At 33.8% G+C, this 20,596-nt stretch overlaps 1 protein-coding gene across 1 annotated transcript; it reads left to right on the top strand.

The window, feature by feature from the left end:
• Positions 1 to 3,672: 3,672 nt before the first annotated feature.
• LOC126888816 (uncharacterized) lies at positions 3,673 to 19,853 on the top strand. Its single transcript, XM_050657215.1, has 4 exons — positions 3,673 to 3,776; positions 9,889 to 10,181; positions 16,253 to 18,133; positions 18,368 to 19,853. The coding sequence occupies exons 1-4, from the start codon at positions 3,762 to 3,764 to the stop codon at positions 19,716 to 19,718; spliced, it is 3,540 nt and encodes a 1,179-aa protein (XP_050513172.1). The 5' UTR covers positions 3,673 to 3,761; the 3' UTR covers positions 19,719 to 19,853.
• The last annotated feature ends 743 nt before the right edge of the window (positions 19,854 to 20,596 follow it).

Raw genomic sequence — 20,596 nt, 5'->3', positions numbered from 1 at the left:
CTGTTATTTTTTAGATAAATTATTCACAAACAAATTCAGTAAAATTTGGAATTTCTTGAATCATTTTTTTATTGAAAACATTGCCAGTGTAGTTAATCGATCCTCGCCCATAGCTATTCTAAGGAAAGTTTTGATACGTTTCAATGCAGAGAGACATCCTTCTGTTTCTGCAGTTGTCACTGCCATCGTAACAAGTACATAATTGGAGAATGCCAATCTGGAATTCCAACTGGATAGTTAAAATCGTATCTTCTATTTTATTCATTGTGCTTCCTCTTCTCCAAATATGTGCTTCACACCTACACAATTTGTAAGTTTTTACACAAATCTCCATTTTAAATAATCATTTATAATCCCGACGTTTGCACTTTGGTACATTCTTAATTAACAAATTTGGTTTCGGCATTTTTAATTTTTCTTCTAAATATAATGAAGAAAATTTAATTGATTTTAAATATTCCACGCTAACATTTACGTCCACAAATCCTTCCATTCTTAATATAGTTCCGAAATTCGAACTTCATGAAAGCAAAATTTAAACATACGTGTGCCGTGCACGTTGAAAACACCAAAGATCATGCCATAAGATCACATCCAACTTGTGATCCTGTGGCCATCTAAACTTGTGGGCTATAGCGGGTAGCGGGGTGGGTGGTGAGTTGTATATTGTCGTATGAAAAGTCATTGGGCGCGTTCACCAGATGCAAACGTTGGCAATCAGTTTGCGCTTTATGCTTCTGAACGACTTGCTAACGTCAAACATGTTTGGAATGCGGTCGCCATTTTTGCAAATATAAAATATTTAAGTTGAACTTTGCAAACGTGTTGAATATTGAAAAAATATGGCGGGAATTTAAATTGTATATATTATAGAATATATTGATAAGGGTGTTATATATAAAATAAAGGCTACTGAAGACATTCTGCTACGTTATTATCTATTAAATAAATTTTCTTTTTTCCTTTAATAAAAAAAATAAATTCAAAAACGTATTTATTGAGAAAATTTATTTTAGGTTACGTTCAAACCAAGCAAGCAAAAAATGTCAAATTTTAACCTAAACAACCAACCGTTCAGCTCGCTGTCAACAAGTTTAAAATCAAAGCGCAAACATTTGTGAACGTGTTTGCATCTGGTGAACGCAGTCATTGGTATAGGAACCACTGTGAGAGCGGTGAACGCGGGGTTCTGTGTACCTAAGGCCTCGCATCCGTGAACTTTCTCCTTTGAAATAGAATAAAAATAATTAAATGTTACCTATTAGATACTTATAAACTCCTTGGATCTGTTATTTCGAATTTCAATTACTGTATAGTTAGATTAAAATGTTATTTATAGAACGATAAATATTACATAATATGAATGTTGGTGTGAAAATTATTTTGGGGGTTCACGTGCACATGTGCACTTATGGAGAAACCGCCACTGGTCATATTCAATTCTGATGGACAAACTCAACGGTTTCTTATGGATTTTTGGCTGCTGATTACGAATTTCGAGGGGGGATTTCGATCCGAGTGGTCAAAAAATTGTTATAAACAATTTAATTGTTTATAAATTGTTTATAAGGCTCTGGCTCATAAACTAAAAGAGATAAAAAAAATGTTTTAAATAAAATTTGTTCCTTAATAAAAAAAGAAGAAAAAAACCGTTTACTAAACTTAAATCTAACAACTAGAACTCAAGATATTGTAAAATTAGTGCACAATGCAAATTGCAAATTGCAAACTAAGTATTTTTCGAAGCTTTATCGATCGTAACTCGGCTTCTACGCATGCAAATAAGTCTTAGAAGATGTCGTTTTAAATCTTAATTAACAGGCTTCCAAACTAAGTTTGTTAAATTACTTGATCTTCATTTGTTTTAAAGTTATACCCGTTTGAAGTTATAATTTTCTTATAAATATTGTACCTACATTCATTTGTTTATAAGGGTTTCAAGCAAATTTGAGCTATAAACATTTATACTTTAATAAACAATAATGATAGAAAAACTCAAAAGGAACAATTTGAGGTTATGAAAATGTTCATAAGTTTATTTTTGGCCAAGATGTCGATATTTTAATGGCGCGCGCTATGAGGCGCAAGATCGGCTCACCGCGTAAAGGTTCACGCGCTAACTTCTCGATGCAAATTATAATTTCTATGTATACATACGTTATCTTCATTTTTCATTTTTGAAGATCCTAATAAAATTTTATCATATAATTCTTATAATTAAATCATCATACTGTACCTCGTATCACCTTTCATTATATTTACATTGTCTTCTATTTTTTGCACTAAATGAGAAAAAAACATTAAAAACTAATATTTCAGAAGTATAACTAAAAAGTAAGTTGATATTATTTATTAATACTATTTTTACAAACATTTTTTTCATGCATCTGCCAATCTGCATAGATATATACAGGGAATATCAGCTTTTTTACATCTGCATAAGTTCTTAGCGAAATTTTAACAGTTACATGGTAGTACAAGTCTGTTCTTGTAAGCAGTAAAACTAAAACTTTTGAGGCTTCAGAGTCTAATTATCTATATGATATCCATATAAAGTGGATCTAGTTCTTTTGCAGCATCATCAAGTCCCGTCAATTGTGTGTATGCCGCCACATCATAAATGCTCGTTTTATATGCAATGATGATGCTGCAAAAGAACTCGATCCATTTTTATATGGATATCATTTTCATGCGTAGAAGCCGAGTTACGATCGATAAAGCGTCGAAGAATACATACTTACTTGACTGTGAGCCAATCTTGCGCCTCATAGCGCGCCATTAAAATTTCGACATCTTAGCAAAAAATAAACTTACGAACATTTTCGTAAGCTCAAATTGTTCCTTTTGAGTTGTTTTATCATTATTGTTAATTAAAGTATATATATTTATAGCTCAAGTTTGCTTGAAACCTTTATAAACAAATTAATGTACAATTTTTTTAAGAAAATTATAACTTCAAACGGGTATAACTTTAAAACAAATGAAGATTAAATAATTTAATAAACTTTGTTTGGAAGCCTCTTAGTTAAGCTTTAAAAGGACATCTTATGAGGCTCATTTGCATGAGTAGAAGCCGAGTTACGATCGGTAAAGCTTCGAAAAATACTTATTTTGCAATTTGCAATTTGCATTGTGCACTAATTTTACAATATCTTGAGTTCTAATTGTCGGATTTAAGTTTAGTAAACGGTTGTTTCCTCGTTTTTTATTCGGGAACAAATTTTATTTGAAAGATTTTTTTATCTCTTTTAGTTTATGAGCCAGAGCCTTATAAACAATTTATAAACAATTAAATTGTTTATAACAATTTTTTGACCACTCGGATCGAAATCCCCCCTCGAAATTCGTAATCAGCAGCCCAAAATCCATAAGAAACCGTTGAGTTTGTCCATCAGAATTGAAAATGACACGGTGACCTCTATTTGGCGCCTAGACTACTAGGTTGAAGAGCATAGTTGAAAGTGCGTCTCCCTGTCTCACCCTTACCATGTTGGGGTTGAGACTTATCAACAAGTGTCAGAGAATAAAATGTCTCGTTTGAACTAAAAAGGAGAAAAACAGTAACAGTTCCATAGGAATAAATATTCATAGAACAATATCTCCAGACCAAGGTAAAGCAATTCCTTATCAGATCTTAAACCGGAATTATTTACAGGAAAAATTTAATTATGTATAAAATAACAACTGATATATTTTTAAGATAGCCACATATATAGGTTTTGGTTTTCTTAGTACAGGTTGATTAATTAAATTGTTACAATATGAAGCTTTTAGTGGTAAGTGAAGATAACTGATATTTTAGAGAAACGCCGTATATTTGTTGATAAATTGTTAGGTATTTTGCATATTTGGTGTTATTTTGACGATTTGTTAATATTTTTGATTATAATACACACACCGGCAAAATTAGCCGAACACCTTAAAAATGGGACATGTTTGATGTCTCGAATTTCCTAAACCTGTTTTCCGATTTAAGTGATTCTTTTAGTATGTTATAGCCTTATTATTTAAGAATATCGTTGTGATAATATTGTTGCTAGACAGGTAAATATCATTTTATACCGGGTGTACCAATCATACTGTGCTTTTTTCTTAAAGTTTGGAACACCCTGTGGAATATTCTAGCATATGAAAAATATTAAAATTAAAACTGGATTGTAGAATTTCGCTTTTTTAACATTATCCTTTTCGATTAATTTAATTATGTGGGATAATAAAAAAGTTATGTGCGTTAACAACTATCCATGTTTTTCATTAATAAATCCTCATAGTAGGGGAGGAAAATATGCTAAATTTGCAGTTACTCGAGCGTTATGGGGACCTATTGGATTGTGAAGATTATGTACTAAAACTAGAAAAGGTTAAGTGAAGTTTTCCATATAGTGGGGACCTTTCATTTTTTAATTTAATTTTCCATTTGAAAAATCGTTTTTTTCCGATTAAAGCGCGATCTATCCATAATTCGACAAAAAATGTGTCGAATAAAAGTTGCTTATTTTTACGTAAAGAATCCAAATCTGCAATAAAAATTGGGGCCCTGTAACATTCTAACTTAGTTTGTAATGTTCAGCTCAAAGTTGGCTACAATTTTTGTTATTAACTTTTATTGCTATCTATTACTATAGCGGATATACTGAGCTTTACCCCACTAATCAATCACCCTGTAGGTAGATGGAGATGCAGGCAGTAGAATTAGGGCTGGATGGATGAAGTGGAAAGAAGCGAGTGGTGTGTTGTGTGACAGAAAAATTCCAATGAAGTTGAAGGGAAAATTCTATAAAACAGCCATAAGACCGGCTATGATGTACGGAACTGAATGTTGGGTAATGAAGAAGAGAAAGGAACAACGGATGCATGTGGCGGAAATAAGAATGCTTAGATGGATGAGTGGAGTGACAAAGAAGGATAAAATTAGAAATGAGTATATTAGGGGAAGTCTAGGTGTGGCACCAATTGATGCCAAAATGAGAGAGCATAGGTTAAGATGGTTTGGTCATGTTCAACGTCGAGGCGTTAATCACCCAATATGAAGAATAGCTAAAGTGCAGATTCCTGAAAGGAGTAGGAGAGAAAGACCAAAGAAGACCTGGGTGGAGCCGATAAGGCAGGACATGTTGGTAAAGGGAATTAAAATTGATATGACCCAAGATAGAATTGTGTGGAGAAATTCAATTAGGGAAGCCGACCCCGCATAGAGATAAGGCAAAGAGAATGATGATGTACTTGGTTTTTGTTTCGTTTATTTTAAGACCTCTTTTTGTGCATCAGGATCAATTTCTTTGAACGTTTCCATTAGTCGTGTCTTGCTTCTACTAATAATGGCAACATCGTCTGCATATGCAGAAATTTTGAACTGTTTTGGTAATTATATCGCCGGTTACATTGGTTTTTCTGATGACTGCCTCAATAACTAGGTTGAAGAGCATGGTTGAAAGTGCGTCTCCCTGTCTCACCCTTACCATGTTAAAGGTGAGACCTATCAACAAGTGTCAGAGAATAAAATGCCTCGTTTGAACTGAAAAGGAGAAAAACAGTAACAGTTCCATAGGAATAAATATTCATAGAACAATATCTCCAGACCAAGGTAAAGCAATTCCTTATCAGGTCTTAAACCGGAATTATTTACAGGAAAAATTTAATTATGTAATCATCTGGACGTGATGACGTAACCGATGATTTTTTTAAATGAGAATAGGGGTCGTGTGCTAGCTCATTTGAAAGGTTTTTTAATTCTCTATTCAGTAATATAAACAATTATATAATTATTTATATAGGATGTCCAAAAATTTTTTATTAAATTAAAGTATTTGACAAAAAAAGAAGTAGAAGGACACTCTGTATAAATAATTATGTAAATGTTTACATTACTGAATAGAGAATTGAAGAATTTTTCAAATGAGCTACCACACGACCCCTATTCTCATTTAAAAAAATCATTGATTACGTCATCACGCCCAGACGGATGACGTCACTAGTATACCATATATGCCACAATATCACAACTTAAAAATAAAAATCGACTCGTTTCGTCTGTACAAAAAAAAAGAAGAAGAAGTCTCTTTAATGCGTCGCTGACCATTTCTGTTACTTCTCTATAAATATTTTAGTTGTATGATGCCATGTTTCTTTCGAGTCTCTCTATGTATATTCCCTAACTTGATTCTAGACACGCCTCCTACAGAATTATATTCAGATTGAATATTTGGGTCTATACTAAATTAACATTCAAGGTGCAGCAGAAATAAACAAACCAAGACACGTTAAATGCTACTAGGAGCACTCCCGAATCATAATTTACAATGTATAAAATTTGTAAATCACGATTTGGGATTTACAATGTATATACATTGTAAAGTATGATGCGGGAGTGCTCCTAGTAGCATTTAACGTGTCTTGGTTTGTTTATTTCTACTTCATCTTGATTGTAAATTTAGTAAGGTAGTTTTTAACACTGTTGAAACTATGTACTTTGATATCTTTTGTTATCGAATAAACTTCTGTCACTAAACATAAAGAAAACAAAATGCATGGTAATATCAAAGAAAAATATTAGAATCATCAATCTACACGTAAATAATAAGACGATAAAACGAGTTCAGAATTATAATTTTTAGGGATAAACATTAGTGAAACAAAAGATTATACCAAAGAAATACGAATTAGAATAGAAACGGCTAGAAGTGCATTCACTAATATGAAACAAATATTATGTAGTAGAGACCTCAGCCTAAATCTTAGAAAGCGAGTGCTAAAATGTTATGTATTTTCTGTTCTTTTGTATGGTGTGGAGACATGGACTCTTAATAAACAATGCCTCAATAGATTGGAAGCATCTGAGATGTGGACGTATCGAAGAATGCTGAGAATCTCCTGGACAGACAGAATAACCGATGAGGAAGTACTAAGGAGAATACAGAACAGCAGGGAGATACTGGATTCCATCAAAATAAGAAAACTTCAATACATGGGTCATATAACACGTGATGACAGATATGAACTCCTAAAATGAATTATGCAGGGAAAGATTCACGGAAGGCGCAGCATAGGTAGGAGAAAAATGTCCTGGCTGAGGAATCTCAGAGAATGGTTTGGATGCAGCTCAACTGAACTCTTTCGGGCTGTAGTGTCAAAAGTGAGAATAGCAATGATGATTGCCAACCTTCGTCGCGGAGATGGCACGTAAAGAAGAAGAAGAAGTTATCGAATATTTGCTCTATTTAGTTTCTTAGAATAACGTCTTATTCGTTGTCTCTAGGTGATTTCCACTTATACAGGCGTCTAGGTGGTAGTTTGTGGAATGTGTTTAGCACGATTAACTCGGCTGTGTTCAGTTGGTTACTCATTGGTTGTACTAAATGCTTTTTCTCTCCCAATCCATGAAAACTAATGTGTTGGCCTTCTTTTCCGTTGCCTGTTTTTATATTAACAGCTCCCATGACTATAAGGAGTCGGCGTCTCGATATATCTCTTATTAGGTTGCTTATTTGTTTGCAGATTTCTGCAATTTCCTCATCAGTGTGGTCTGCTGTGGATACATAGACTTGTATGATGTTTGTATTCACCGGTAACGTATTCATTTGTAACAAGATGATTCCATCTTTAACCTGTATAAAGTTGTTAACATGTAAAGATAATAATCTTTTATAAATGTAAACAGTTTTATTTTCAAAAAACTATTCATATTTCTCGTTTTTTTTTTGACATTCGGTCGCGGTGTGCAAGTACTTGGAAGGGAAACGAGAAACGACTCTGCGCGAGTCGCGGAGAAATATTGCAACTATCTTAAATAATTCATATTGTCAATTGAAATTGTCAAATTGACGTATATTTCATACCTTCTGTCATTGAAGCAGAAAAATTATATATTGCTCCACAATAATGTTATGATATGCAATTATTATATAAAGGTAAATTTAATTAACTGTATTTTGCTTGCAGTACTGCATTTTAATAACTAATTTTATTTATTACATATAATTGTTTTCGTTTGCATAACATAACCTGCATCTTATTTTTTCTTCTTATTATTTTTTTGGACTATGGCCTTGACAATTATTCAATAACCAGGACTAATATAATTGGCCAATATAATTAACAGTGCGAATAAAAGTACAGAGCGTAGAAATAGGGGTCGCTTTGCCGAACTTGCACGGTCCCATAGGGTGATTGATTAGTAGGGTAAAGCTCAATAGCTCCGCTATAGTAATAAATAGCAATAAAAGTTAATAACAAAAATTTCAGCCACCTGTGAGCTTCATATTACAAAATTAGTTAGAAATGTTACAGGGTGTTCGATAACACAGTGGCAGACCAAACTTATGTTTTTTTTTTAAATAGAACACACTATATTTTATTTTAAATTCGAAATCCTGTTAACTCCTCTATTACAAAAATATAAAGGTTTGTTATGTTATACAGGGTATTTGCCAAGTTATAACCAATTTTATATGAAAATCGTAAGAAGTTCAACTCCCTGTATAAATAAAAATAAGCAAAACAACAATGGTTTATTAATGCCATATTTTTTTAGCGTATTGTCAAAATTTTCAAGACTGGTCTATATTGCTAATTTTCTTTATATCAAATACAGGGTGAGTCAAAACGCAAGTATATTATTTTCTCAGTAATTTTAAATGGAACACCCTGTATTTTATATCACTATTGAAAAGTACCATCACCGTACTTTAATTTTTAGATTACATTCCCTATGTCTAAATTTATTAGTTTTCGAGATATTTTCATTTTTCAATGGACCAGTAGCGTGGCCACCCGAATCACCAGAATTTAATAAACGACTGATTTTTTTGGGGTTACGTTAATAATGAAGTTTATAAAATACCTCCAACAACAAGGGATGAGATGAAAAATAGAATACAAAGTGTATTTCGATGTGTTAATTTACAAATGCTCCGTAGAGTAAGTAGCTCATTCAATGATCGTTTTTAGGCGTACATAAATGTGTTAAAAGATAATTTTGAACACCTTATGTAATTAAATATTAAAAATATTTTACTAAAAGTAGCTTCTAATTTTTTCGAACATGTTTTTTTTGCAAAATGTATTACTGATAAATAATTATGTTTCGTTCTTTATTTGTTACATTGCTACATTTACATACAAAAGTAGTGTTTAATTGTCTTCACAAAATATTGTATTTTGTGTTTGTGTGTTTTTTTGTAAAATTTATTACTAACTTTCTTTGTTTATTTGTTGCATTTACATAAAAAGATAGTTTTTAACATAAATATCTCGAAAACTAATAAATTTGGACATAGGGAATGTTATATAAAAATTAAAGTACGTTAATGTTACTTTTCAATAATGGTATAAAATACAGAGTGTTATATTTAAAATTACTGAGAAAATAATGTACTTGCGTTTTGACTCACCCTGTATTTGATATAAAGAAAATTAGCAATATCAATAATTCTTAAAAATTTTGACAATAAATAAAAAAATATGGCATTAATAAACCATTGCTGTTGTGCTTATTTTTATTTATACAGGGAGTTGAACTTGTTACGATTTTCATACAAAATTGGTTATAACTTTATAAATACCCTGTATAACATTACAAACCTTTATATTTTTGTGATAAAGAAATTAACAGGATTTCGAATATAAAATAAAATATAGGGTGTTCTATTTAAAAAAAACATAAGTTAGGGCTGCCACTGTGTTATCGAACACCCTGTAACGTTCTAACTAATTTTGTAATGTGAAGCTCAAAGGTGGCTAAAATTTTTGTTATTAACTTTTATTTATATCTATTAATATAGCGGAGCTATTGAGCTTTACCCTACTAACCAATCACTCTGTAGGTATAATACTAAGCAATATTCGATAATCAATGGAAATGTTCTAAATTTTTAATTGCTTCTATTTCAGATACCGGTTCTCCTCCTCGTGGGAGTCTCCAATGCATCTCTTCTAGGAAAAAATGGAATCCTAGCAAACACGGCTAATCAACTTGGCATCGGCAATATCATTAACGTCGGTGCGGACGCTGAAGCTAATCTTTTAGGAAACAAAGTTGGTGTTGATGGTGCAGTTGGCGTTGGTGGCCAAGGAATTGGGGCCCATCTCGCAGGAGATGCTGATGTTTTGGGACAGAAGGTTAATGTCCATGGTGATGTGCTTGAGGGACACGCTATTGACCAACAGAACCACGAAGTCTTTAGGTAAGCTAACTGTTCTTCTTTTTTTTCTGCTTCCTTAATAGGCTCGCGCCTGTACCATCTTCGGATTCCTCCTCATCAGATATCCAGGTTGTCACTTCATCTCTTCCTTGGCCTTTCTATACTCCATCGGCTGTTTGGTGTTCTGTGTCGTGCTATATTTACCATCCTTCCTTCTCCCATTCAGCTTATATGGCTATACCATCCTTTTTTTCTTTTCAGTGTCCAGTCATTTTATATTCTCTATATTATAGCTTTGCCTGAGGTCTGTGGTACGTTGTCTATCCCATAATGATTTTCCTGTGATATCTGGGACTATTTTTATTTCACACGTTTCCATCAGTATTTTTGTTCTTGTGGTGTCAGGTCTTGTTTCCGCAGTGTAAGTCATAATTGGCCTAACTACAGTGGAACTTCGATAACTCGGATTAATCGGGACTGCGGCCGATCCGGGTTATCGAAAATACTGGTTAGCCGGAGAATATGGTAAAAATTAATAAAATACGGTATACTTACAGATAAACTCCATTATAATTGAAATAACATGAAATATATATATAGGGTGAGGCAGATAACTGGCCTATTAGAAATATCTCGAGAACTAAAGGCAACAGAATCATGAAAATTGGAATGTAGGGGTTTTGAAGGATGATCTATTAAATGAAAATATTTTCATCTCTTTGCAACTTCCGGTTATACCGGAAGTTGCTTATAACTTCGTTTTTTTAAATGGGACACCCTGTATATTTTTACATTTTTGGATCCTCCTCAATACATTCTTTCTTAAAATATGAGGTTTTGTAATATTATACAGGGTATTTTAAAATATATTTACGTTTTTTTATTAATTTCGTAGCAATTTACACACCCTGTAGAATTGTAACAGTTTGACATTAAAAATTCTGCTTACGTTCAAGTGATTTTTAATATAGTCTACTATTGTTAAGAATCATTAGTATAGCTAATTTTGAAATTTTAGTATACAGGGTTGGTCGAAACTCGGAATGAATATTTTCTGAGTTTTCTTAAATGGAACACCCTGTATTTTAGTATTGTAACGGAATAATATTTCATGGTACTTTTTTATTTTATAAGTATTCCCTATACCTAATTGCTTTAATTTGTGAGTTATTGGTGATTCAAGCTAAACATTAATTGCAACAAAAAATACGTAAAATTTTATTAGGTTGGCCGTGAAAAAATTCAATCACAAATAATTTTTCAGAAATAAATACATATTAGTCCAGACTGATCCTTAAAATTACCAATAATGGTTTAGCTATCAAAATACCTACGTAGTTAAGATTGTTGGTATGATTAACAATTAAGCACAAATTAAAGCAGTTAGGTATAGGGAATGCTTAAGAAATAAATAAGTACCATAAAATATCATTTCGTTACAATACTAAAATACAGAGTGTTCCATTTAAGAAAACTCAGAAAATACTCATTCCGAGTTTGGACCAACCCTGTATACTAAAATTAAAAATTTAGCTATACGAATGATTCTTAACAATAGTAGACTATATTAAAAATCATTTGAACGTAAGTAGAGTTTTATATGTCAAACTACTACAATTCCACAGGGTGTGAATATTGCTACGAAATTAATACAAAAACGTGATTATCTTTTAAAATACCCCGTATAATATTACAAAACCTCATATTTTAAGAAAGAAGACATCGAAGAGAATCCAAAAATGTAAAAATATATAGGGTGTCCCATTAAAAAAACGAAGTTATAATCAACTTCCGGTATAACCGGAAGTAGCAAATAGATGAAAATATTTTCATTAAATAGATTACTCTTCAAAACCCCTTAATTCAAATATTCATGATTCTGTTGCCTTTAGTTCTCGAGATATTTCTAATAGGCCCTTTATTTGCCTCACCCTGTATATGCACAGTACCTACACATATAAATTATTAAAAACACGCAAACACAAACCTAAGCAAACGAAAGCAAACAATACAAGACTGTACTACACACAATACAGTCACAATCGGAACGATGTTATGAACAGTGAAAACTAAGACCATTGTTTAAAAAAGAATTTTTTAAATAGTCTTTTAGTCTTTTTTAAACAATGCTAAGACAGTTTGAAATAAATAAAGGAATAACAGGTGCCTGTTGTTTCCGATAAATCCGAGACAATGACCGTCGCTCTGCCGCCGCCGTGTGCCACGAGTCATTTTTAGTATCGTATACATAGTTCAAATTACACAAATACACATTATTTCTCAAATATTATATTACATACTATCCCTTGCATGATAACTCGGATGGAATTCCCCATTTTAACAGACTGGGCCGATATCAAGCACAAAATAATCTGGCGAGTTCCATCAGAATTATCTTGCAACGGATAGTACATTTTTATTGTGGAAATGTTTGTCTGATGAAAATAGGTCCGGGTTAGCCGGACTTCCGGGTTATCGGGGGCCGACTTATCGGGGTTCCACTTTACTGTCCTATAGATCTCGGCCTTTGTTTCTGTCCGTAAATGTGTGTTGCGCCAGATAGTTTGTTAAAGACATCCTGCTATTCTGTTGGCTTTGTTTATTTGTTGAGCAACTTTCTCTTCTGTATCTCCATAACTGTGCATTAGCACTTCCAGGTAGCTGATACTTCTTTCTTGCTGGATTATTTTGCTGTCCACTTCTAGCTTGCACTTTATTGGATCTTTAGAGATTACCATACTTTTTGTTTTATTTGGTGATATTATCATGTTAGACTGTCTTTCTTGCTGTATTAAATTGATATAAAAGTCTCTGAAGGTCATGTTCACTCTCTGCAATAAGTAGGTAAGCTTAATGTTAATTTTACAAATACCAATATTTTATTTTCTCCTCTGTTTTATTCGTGTTCATTGAGATGTTTCTTAGTTATGTTTCTAGTGACCAGTTTATTCAGGTTTGTAAGGTAACGATTTTAGTCTTTTTCTTTTTTAAGTACCATGCCCAAATTTTAGGCGTGGGTAGCTTCCATGACAATTTGCCGATATCGTTCTCATCCTTGCGCGGCATGTAATAGTTGATTTGTTGATTTGCTGATAAGCCAGTCCATTGACGAAGGTTTCGGAGCCATGAATATTTCTTCCTACCAATTTCTCTTTTTCCGTCGATCTTTCCGTTGAGTATTAACTGCAGCATCCTGTAGCTGCTACCTCTCATTATATGCCCTAGGTATTCAAGTTTTCTCTTTTTTATCATCATTAAGTCACCATCGCCTTGACCTAGGGGTCGCCAACTTCTTGAAAACTTCAAGACCTTGTCTTAATCTTGTCTTGATTTCAAGACAAGATCAAGACAAGAAGTAATTTTAGATTTCAAGATAAGACAAGAAATTTTATGTCAATACCAAGATTTCTTGTTAATAAATCAAGAAATCTTGAAATGTCTTGACCACCTAATAAAAAAACTAGATTTTATTTTAAATAACAAATTTAGCACAATTTTAAATAGGAATTGATAAGCCATGAATTAAGGCAGATAACACTTCTTATGGAGTCAACGCCTAGCTGATTTTTTGGCTTTGTTATTGTTAAAGTGGCTGATGAAAATACCCTTTCCGCAGGTACAGATGTTGCTGGCGTTCCGAGAAAATCCTTGACCATATTCGATAATAACGGGTAGATATTTTCGTCTTCTCCACCAATCAAGTATGTATATTCTCAGAATCTTCTGACCTAGGCTCATTTAAGTACTTTTCAATTTCATACTTCCAAGATTGTAAGTTATCTTTATCAGCTTTCTTAAATAGGTAAGTAATATCTAAATCAAAGTCGTTATCTTCTTTTTTCAGATTAAATACTGACTCTGGTATTGGATTCTATAGATCATTCTGGGATTTATTAAAGTAGTTAGCTTTAAATAGTTGTTCAAATTTTTGTACTGCCTCTGATTATAGAATCTTTTCTCAAAATGAAAAGGACAATGCCTCTACTTTATGGCGAGGATTCAAAATAACAATAATACAGTTTATCGAATTAATTTTGTTATAGTGTTTCAGTATTTTATCTCTCGCAGCTTGAATGCAGTAAATTAATTGCTCTAAGTTCATGAGCCCATATTTCCAGTTTGTCTAAAAGTAAATTTACTCCAATTACCACCAGTGAGTGTTTTAAACCTTTTCAGATACTGACAAAATTTACTGATCAGAACCATTCTTTATCTAACATTTTCCAATTATTTAGATTTTGGTTGTTGCCACAAATAGTTTTTTATATAGTTTTAAGCACTTTTTACACTTAAGCCCCATGTTAGCATCTCGAAAGTTGAATGCTATCTTGTAGGCACATCTAGTTCTGGCAAAGTCATCTTACAATTTATGGCCTCGCAAGCAGTGAAGTTTAAGTTGCATTTGCCCCGAGTTTTTTTATTTTTTTGTAAAAGGTATTTGATTTAGATTGACAGACTAAACGTAGTTCAATGTAGACCTATTCATAATAAAAAAATCTCTTAATTAATGGAGTAGAGCATCATGTACCTAGTACTAATCCGTTGGCATCCAATGTAAGCCAAATTATTTAACAAATTTCACCATGTACATAGTTAGAATATACATCTTGACCAGTGTTTGGCATTGTGGCTATTTAGCAACGACAGAGAGTTCACTGATGATGGACTGATAAGTCCTAAAACGTTTTGAACGTAATCCGTTTGGATTTTTAAAAAATTTTTAGAATTTTTATTAAATATACCAACTACACTAGGGAGTTTTACTTCATGTTAATTGTATTTAATTTTACTTACAGAAAAGTTAAAATCTAAAGTAGTAGCATTAATAGCATTTTCTACTTCGATCTTATTCACCAAATAATCAAAATCCTTTTCGATGTCTAAACTGTTTGGATTTGGCTCAGCAATTTTTATGAAATCCTGGACAGCTAAGCTTAGCTCTGCTAAGCTTAGCCTGGAGCTCCCAAACTCCAGAAGATAACCTGTCTTAGACACCAGGTGCTCCTGTATCTGTGCTGATCACGTATTCGTGTTCAGTAACGCCAAAAACCTGTAACTAATCCGTTTGCATTAATGTAGTACCACAGACCCACGAAACTCCAGGAGCGCCTTTTATTGACCTTGAAAACCAGGTGCTTCGAGAGTCGGTTCTGGTGGCATATCGCATATATAGCTTTAGCGACCTCAAAGAACCCTCCAGTAATTCATTTGTATCAATTAAATGCCGAAAACCATCGAAACTCTAGAAGATAACGTCCGTTGAAGGTCAAGGTCAAATTAAAGCCATTGGATAGCCAGGAAAAAATCCTAGACTACTAGTACTTTTCCTTGATCCAAACTTCTACATGTTGCCAGATAACCAGTTACTCAGGGAATTGGAATACCCAGCAAATCTTATAATTTTCCGAGTTTGTGCCTCTATATCTTGAAAATCCTTCATACGATTGAGTTGTGCCCATGAGAACTTTTTATCAGGATGCTTCAAAGAGTATTTTCCCAAAGTATGAACGAAATCTGCTGGGACCTAATTTCCATAAGGTTTGTGCGAGGTACCTATTATTCCTATAAATTTCTGCTTCCAATTCTTCTATAGTTTTAGACCCAAGTATAATTATTTATGTAACCCCGCAGTCTTAGTTGATATTCTCTTTACCTCAATCCCTGTCGACGGCAAAAGTATATTATAAAAAGTACTTTAAATCTGTATATGGGTACCACATGGTCAAGAATTATTTTGTTCTTATGGTGCCGAGGACCTATAATGCGTTGCCAAATTATCGTAAGGTCAGATCTCTGTCTTTTTCGGCATTCAAAAATTCGCCAGTGTTACTTATGTCTGTTCAGTTCTTTATATTTCGCAGTCACGACATTTGTTTGCAACCTACTCCCCTTTTGCCCTCAATCTTTCCTTAGATGATTAGTTGAGGTATTCCGTATTTTTCTCCACTCAGGATATGGCCCAGTTATCCAATTTTTAGTACCTTCAAGAATTATCATTCTACTGAATCCTTAATTTCTTTTATGATATTGCTATGTCCTGATCTCACCAAAACGTTACTTAGATTGTTATAAATATCACCGATTTTATTCTTACACTTTCTCTTCTCTTACAGAGACAACACAGGACGTCAATACACCCTTCAACGTCAGTACATCGGTTCCAACTCCGTCTTGGTAAGAAAATACTTGGACAATGGACAAATTTACCTCGATGGCGCAAACCAGAATAATATATTGCAACATTCTCAAAGCGGTAGCCTTGTTATTAACGGAAACAGTGGCTCCAGTGGTATAGTCATCATCGGCGGAAATCAAGGACAGCAAGGAGGACTCATCATTAACGGAGGGTCAGGTTGGCCAACCACAAATATAGGAGTAGATACCGGTCTCGCTGGTCTACTAAGGAATATTAAGAGAGTATCACCGCTAGAGTGGCAAGAATGGCTGCTTGCACAAAAACAAAGGAATAAATACATTGATCTAACGATTATTGAAAACTGGATCAATCAGCAACATCAATTATTGAAGGTAGATACTGCAGTTATAGAGGGATGGATCATTCAGCAACAAAACTTAAACCCCAACTTCTTGTATAACTGGATCATTAATCACCAGGTTCCTAATATTTTAGGCAACGTAAGGCCTCCAATTGATCAAGGTTGGAATGGACAATTGAGACCGCCAATAGCATCTCCAGAAGTTTGGCAACAATGGGTACTCCAGCAAAGACTAAAGAGCAACCTTGATTTAACTGTTGTCGAAAATTGGATCTACCAGCAAAATAAGGCATTGAATCTGAATGTTGACTTTTTGAGGGGATGGGTCATTCAGCAACAACAGTTGAATCCTAGCTTTTTATACAATTGGATAGTCAGGAAACAGGTTCCTAATATTTTCGGCGGTGGAATCAGTCCACCAATATTCGACCCAAACACAAATATAGATACAGGTTTCATCCCTGCTCCATTGAGAGAACTATTAAAGCTTAAGAAAGTATCACCTCTACAATGGCAAGAATGGCTGCTTGACCAAAAACAAAGGAACAAATACATTGATATAACGCTTATTGAAAACTGGGTTAACCAGCAACATCAACTATTGAAGGTAGATATTGGAATTATAGAGGCATGGATCATTCAGCAACAAAACCTGAACCCCAGCTTTTTGTATAACTGGATAATTCTAAAACTGGTTCCTAATATTTTGGGCAATACAAGTGACCCAGCTTGGGATGGACAAATAAGACCACCAGCAAAAGATCAAATTTGGCAACAATGGCTAATCCAGCAAAGACAAAAGACCAATCTTGATTTAACTCCTATCGAATACTGGATCAACGAGCAACATAAAACATTGAATTTGGATATCGACTTTTTGAGGGGATGGATCATGCAGCAGCAACTGTTAAATCCTAGCTTTTTATACAACTGGATAATTAAGAACCAAGTACCCAATATTTCAGATGGTAATGAACCAATAGTACCAACAAAACAGCAAATTTGGCAACAATGGCTAATCCAGCAAAGGCAAAAGACAAATCTTGATTTAACTCCTATCGAATACTGGATCAACGAGCAACGTAAAACATGGAATTTGGATGTTGATTTTTTGAGGGAATGGATCATGCAGCAACAACAGTTAAATCCTAACTTCTTATACAACTGGATAATTAAGAACCAAGTACCCAATATTTCAAATGGAAGAGAACCAATAGTACCAACAAAAGAGCAAATTTGGCAACAATGGCTTATCCAGCAAAGGCAAAAGACAAATCTTGATTTAACTCCTATCGAATACTGGATCAACGAGCAACGTAAAACATGGAATTTAGATGTCGACTTTTTGAGGGAATGGATTATGCAGCAACAACAGTTAAATCCTAACTTTTTATACAACTGGATAATTAAGAACCAAGTACCCAATATTTCAAATGGAAAAGAACCAGTAGTACCAACAAAAGAGCAAATTTGGCAACAGTGGCTAATCCAGCAAAGGCAAAAGACAAATCTTGATTTAACTCCTATCGAATACTGGATCAACGAGCAACGTAAAACATGGAATTTGGATGTTGATTTTTTGAGGGAATGGATCATGCAGCAACAACAGTTAAGTCCTAACTTCTTATACAACTGGATAATTAAGAACCAAGTACCCAATATTTCAAATGGAAGAGAACCAATAGTACCAACAGAAGAGCAAATTTGGCAACAATGGCTTATCCAGCAAAGGCAAAAGACAAATCTTGATTTAACTCCTATCGAATACTGGATCAACCAGCAACATAAAACATGGAATTTGGATGTCGACTTTTTGAGGGAATGGATCATGCAGCAACAACAGTTAAATCCTACCTTTTTATACAACTGGATTATTAAGAACCAAGTTCCCAAAATTTCAAATGGAAAAGAACCAATAATAGAACCATCAGTAGAACCAACTTGGAATATCGATAGAGTATCCCCAGAAGTTTGGCAACAATGGTTAATACAACAAAAGCAAAGAAACAACATTGATATAACTGTTATTGAAGACTGGATTAATGAGCAACATAAAGTATTCAAGCTAGATGTCGGATTATTAGAGGGATGGATTATCTACCAACAAAGATTAAACCCTAGCTTTTTGTACAACTGGGTAATTAAGAAGGAGGTACCCAATATTTCAGCCGAAAAAGTAACCCCAGAAGAGTGGCAACAATGGATAATTCAACAAAAGCAAGAGAACAACATTGATTTAAGTGTTATCGAAAACTGGATCTACCAGCAACACCAGCTATTAAACCAAGACGTAGGAGATTTGGAAGGTTGGATCATACAGCAACAAAAGTTGAATCCTAGCTTTTTGTACAACTGGATCATCATGAAGGAGGTTCCTCAAATTCCATCCCAATGGATTATCCAACGTAATGAAACACAAGTTGAAGAAACAGAAGTTTCCCATCTATGGATAAACGGACAGGTTGTTGAAAGCGTACCACCAGGTGTTTGGCAGAAATGGATAATTGAACAAAAAGATAAATACAACATCGACATTAGCGTTGTAGAAAATTGGATAAATCAACAACACCAACAGTCAAACATAGAAGTTGGATTCTTGGAAGGGTGGATCATCCAACAACAAAAAGCCAATGCTAACTTCTTGGTCAACTGGATATTCAAAAAACAAGTTCCCAGTTTTTCATACGAATGGAAAATTGAACGTGTAGTCTCAGAAGCATCTAAAGATGCGGGTACTTTCAAGGTTTGGATCAATGATAAAAGGGTTGAGAAAGTTAACCCTGAGGTTTGGGAAAAATGGATCAATGAACAACAAGAAAGGGACGGCATTGATGTAAGTCTTGTAGAGAATATTATCAGCCAATGGAGCGAAGGGCTGAAGTGTGATGCTGCATATTTGGAAGCATGGGTAATTCAAGAACAACAAGCTGACCCCAAATTTTTGAACAGATTGACAGTCGAAGGGAAAAGTCCCGCTCTTTCCTACAAGTGGAAGATTGAAAAACAGACAATAAAACCTGTAGTCACAAGCAGCTCTTCACATTCCCTAACATGGAAAGTAGAAAACGCCAAAAAACAGTAGAAATATCAATAAAATATTGTGTATAATTTAGTCACAGACAGTTTGAAAATGACTAGTCGGTTATGTTCTTTTTCCCAATACTTTGTTGTAAAACTTTTATCTATTTGTGTATTTAAATAAAATTATAAAAATTTTTTTACTTTACTTTTCTTTTTCCTTTTCTTTGTCAATTTGTCAATAATGGTCCTAAAATTAACAAGAAGAACTATCTTGAAAATATAAAGAAACTAAATATAAACAGAAGAACATAAATATGGAAGTAGAGGTATACATAGGCGCCCATAAGCAGGGGGGGCGTGCCCCCCCTTCGGCGTTTCAGGTGCTTTAAACTTTATATTGTCATCCAAAGTATACAAAAAGTTATGTGCAACAACTTCACGTCTATCCCACCCCCCTAAAATGTTTTATATGGGCGCCTATGGAGGTACACCATCTACACAATGAGCAGATGAAAGAGTTCACGTCAGCTTTATTATTGGCTGGAGGAAGCTCAAGTCCAAAAGAACTGGAAGAAATTATGGGAGGACTATGTTTATCTTTTTACTCAGAAGGCCTGATGATGATTATAATGAAAGGTAAACAATATAAGCGGCATTCACAAAAAAATTCATGAATCTCACTAGAGATTAAAAAAAGTGGTCTGACTAGATTAAAAATGAAAAAAATAAAGGCTTCTTCTTCTTTTTCTTCCTTCTTGTATGTAGGCTTTAAAGCCTGTTTCTTCTTCAATATTAGCCTTCTAAATTGTTTAAGTTATCGCACCACCTTTTTCTTGGTCTGCCAATACTTCTTCGTCCATTTGGTGACTTATCTCGTGATATTCGTACTATCCTATCCTCTGCCTACTAATGTGTTCGTTCCACTCCTGTTTCCGTTTT

This window comes from Diabrotica virgifera, chromosome 7 (genome assembly GCF_917563875.1).
Source record: "Diabrotica virgifera virgifera chromosome 7, PGI_DIABVI_V3a".
Lineage (NCBI taxonomy): Eukaryota > Metazoa > Arthropoda > Insecta > Coleoptera > Chrysomelidae > Diabrotica > Diabrotica virgifera.
This window is presented reverse-complemented; position numbering and strand designations above follow the sequence as displayed.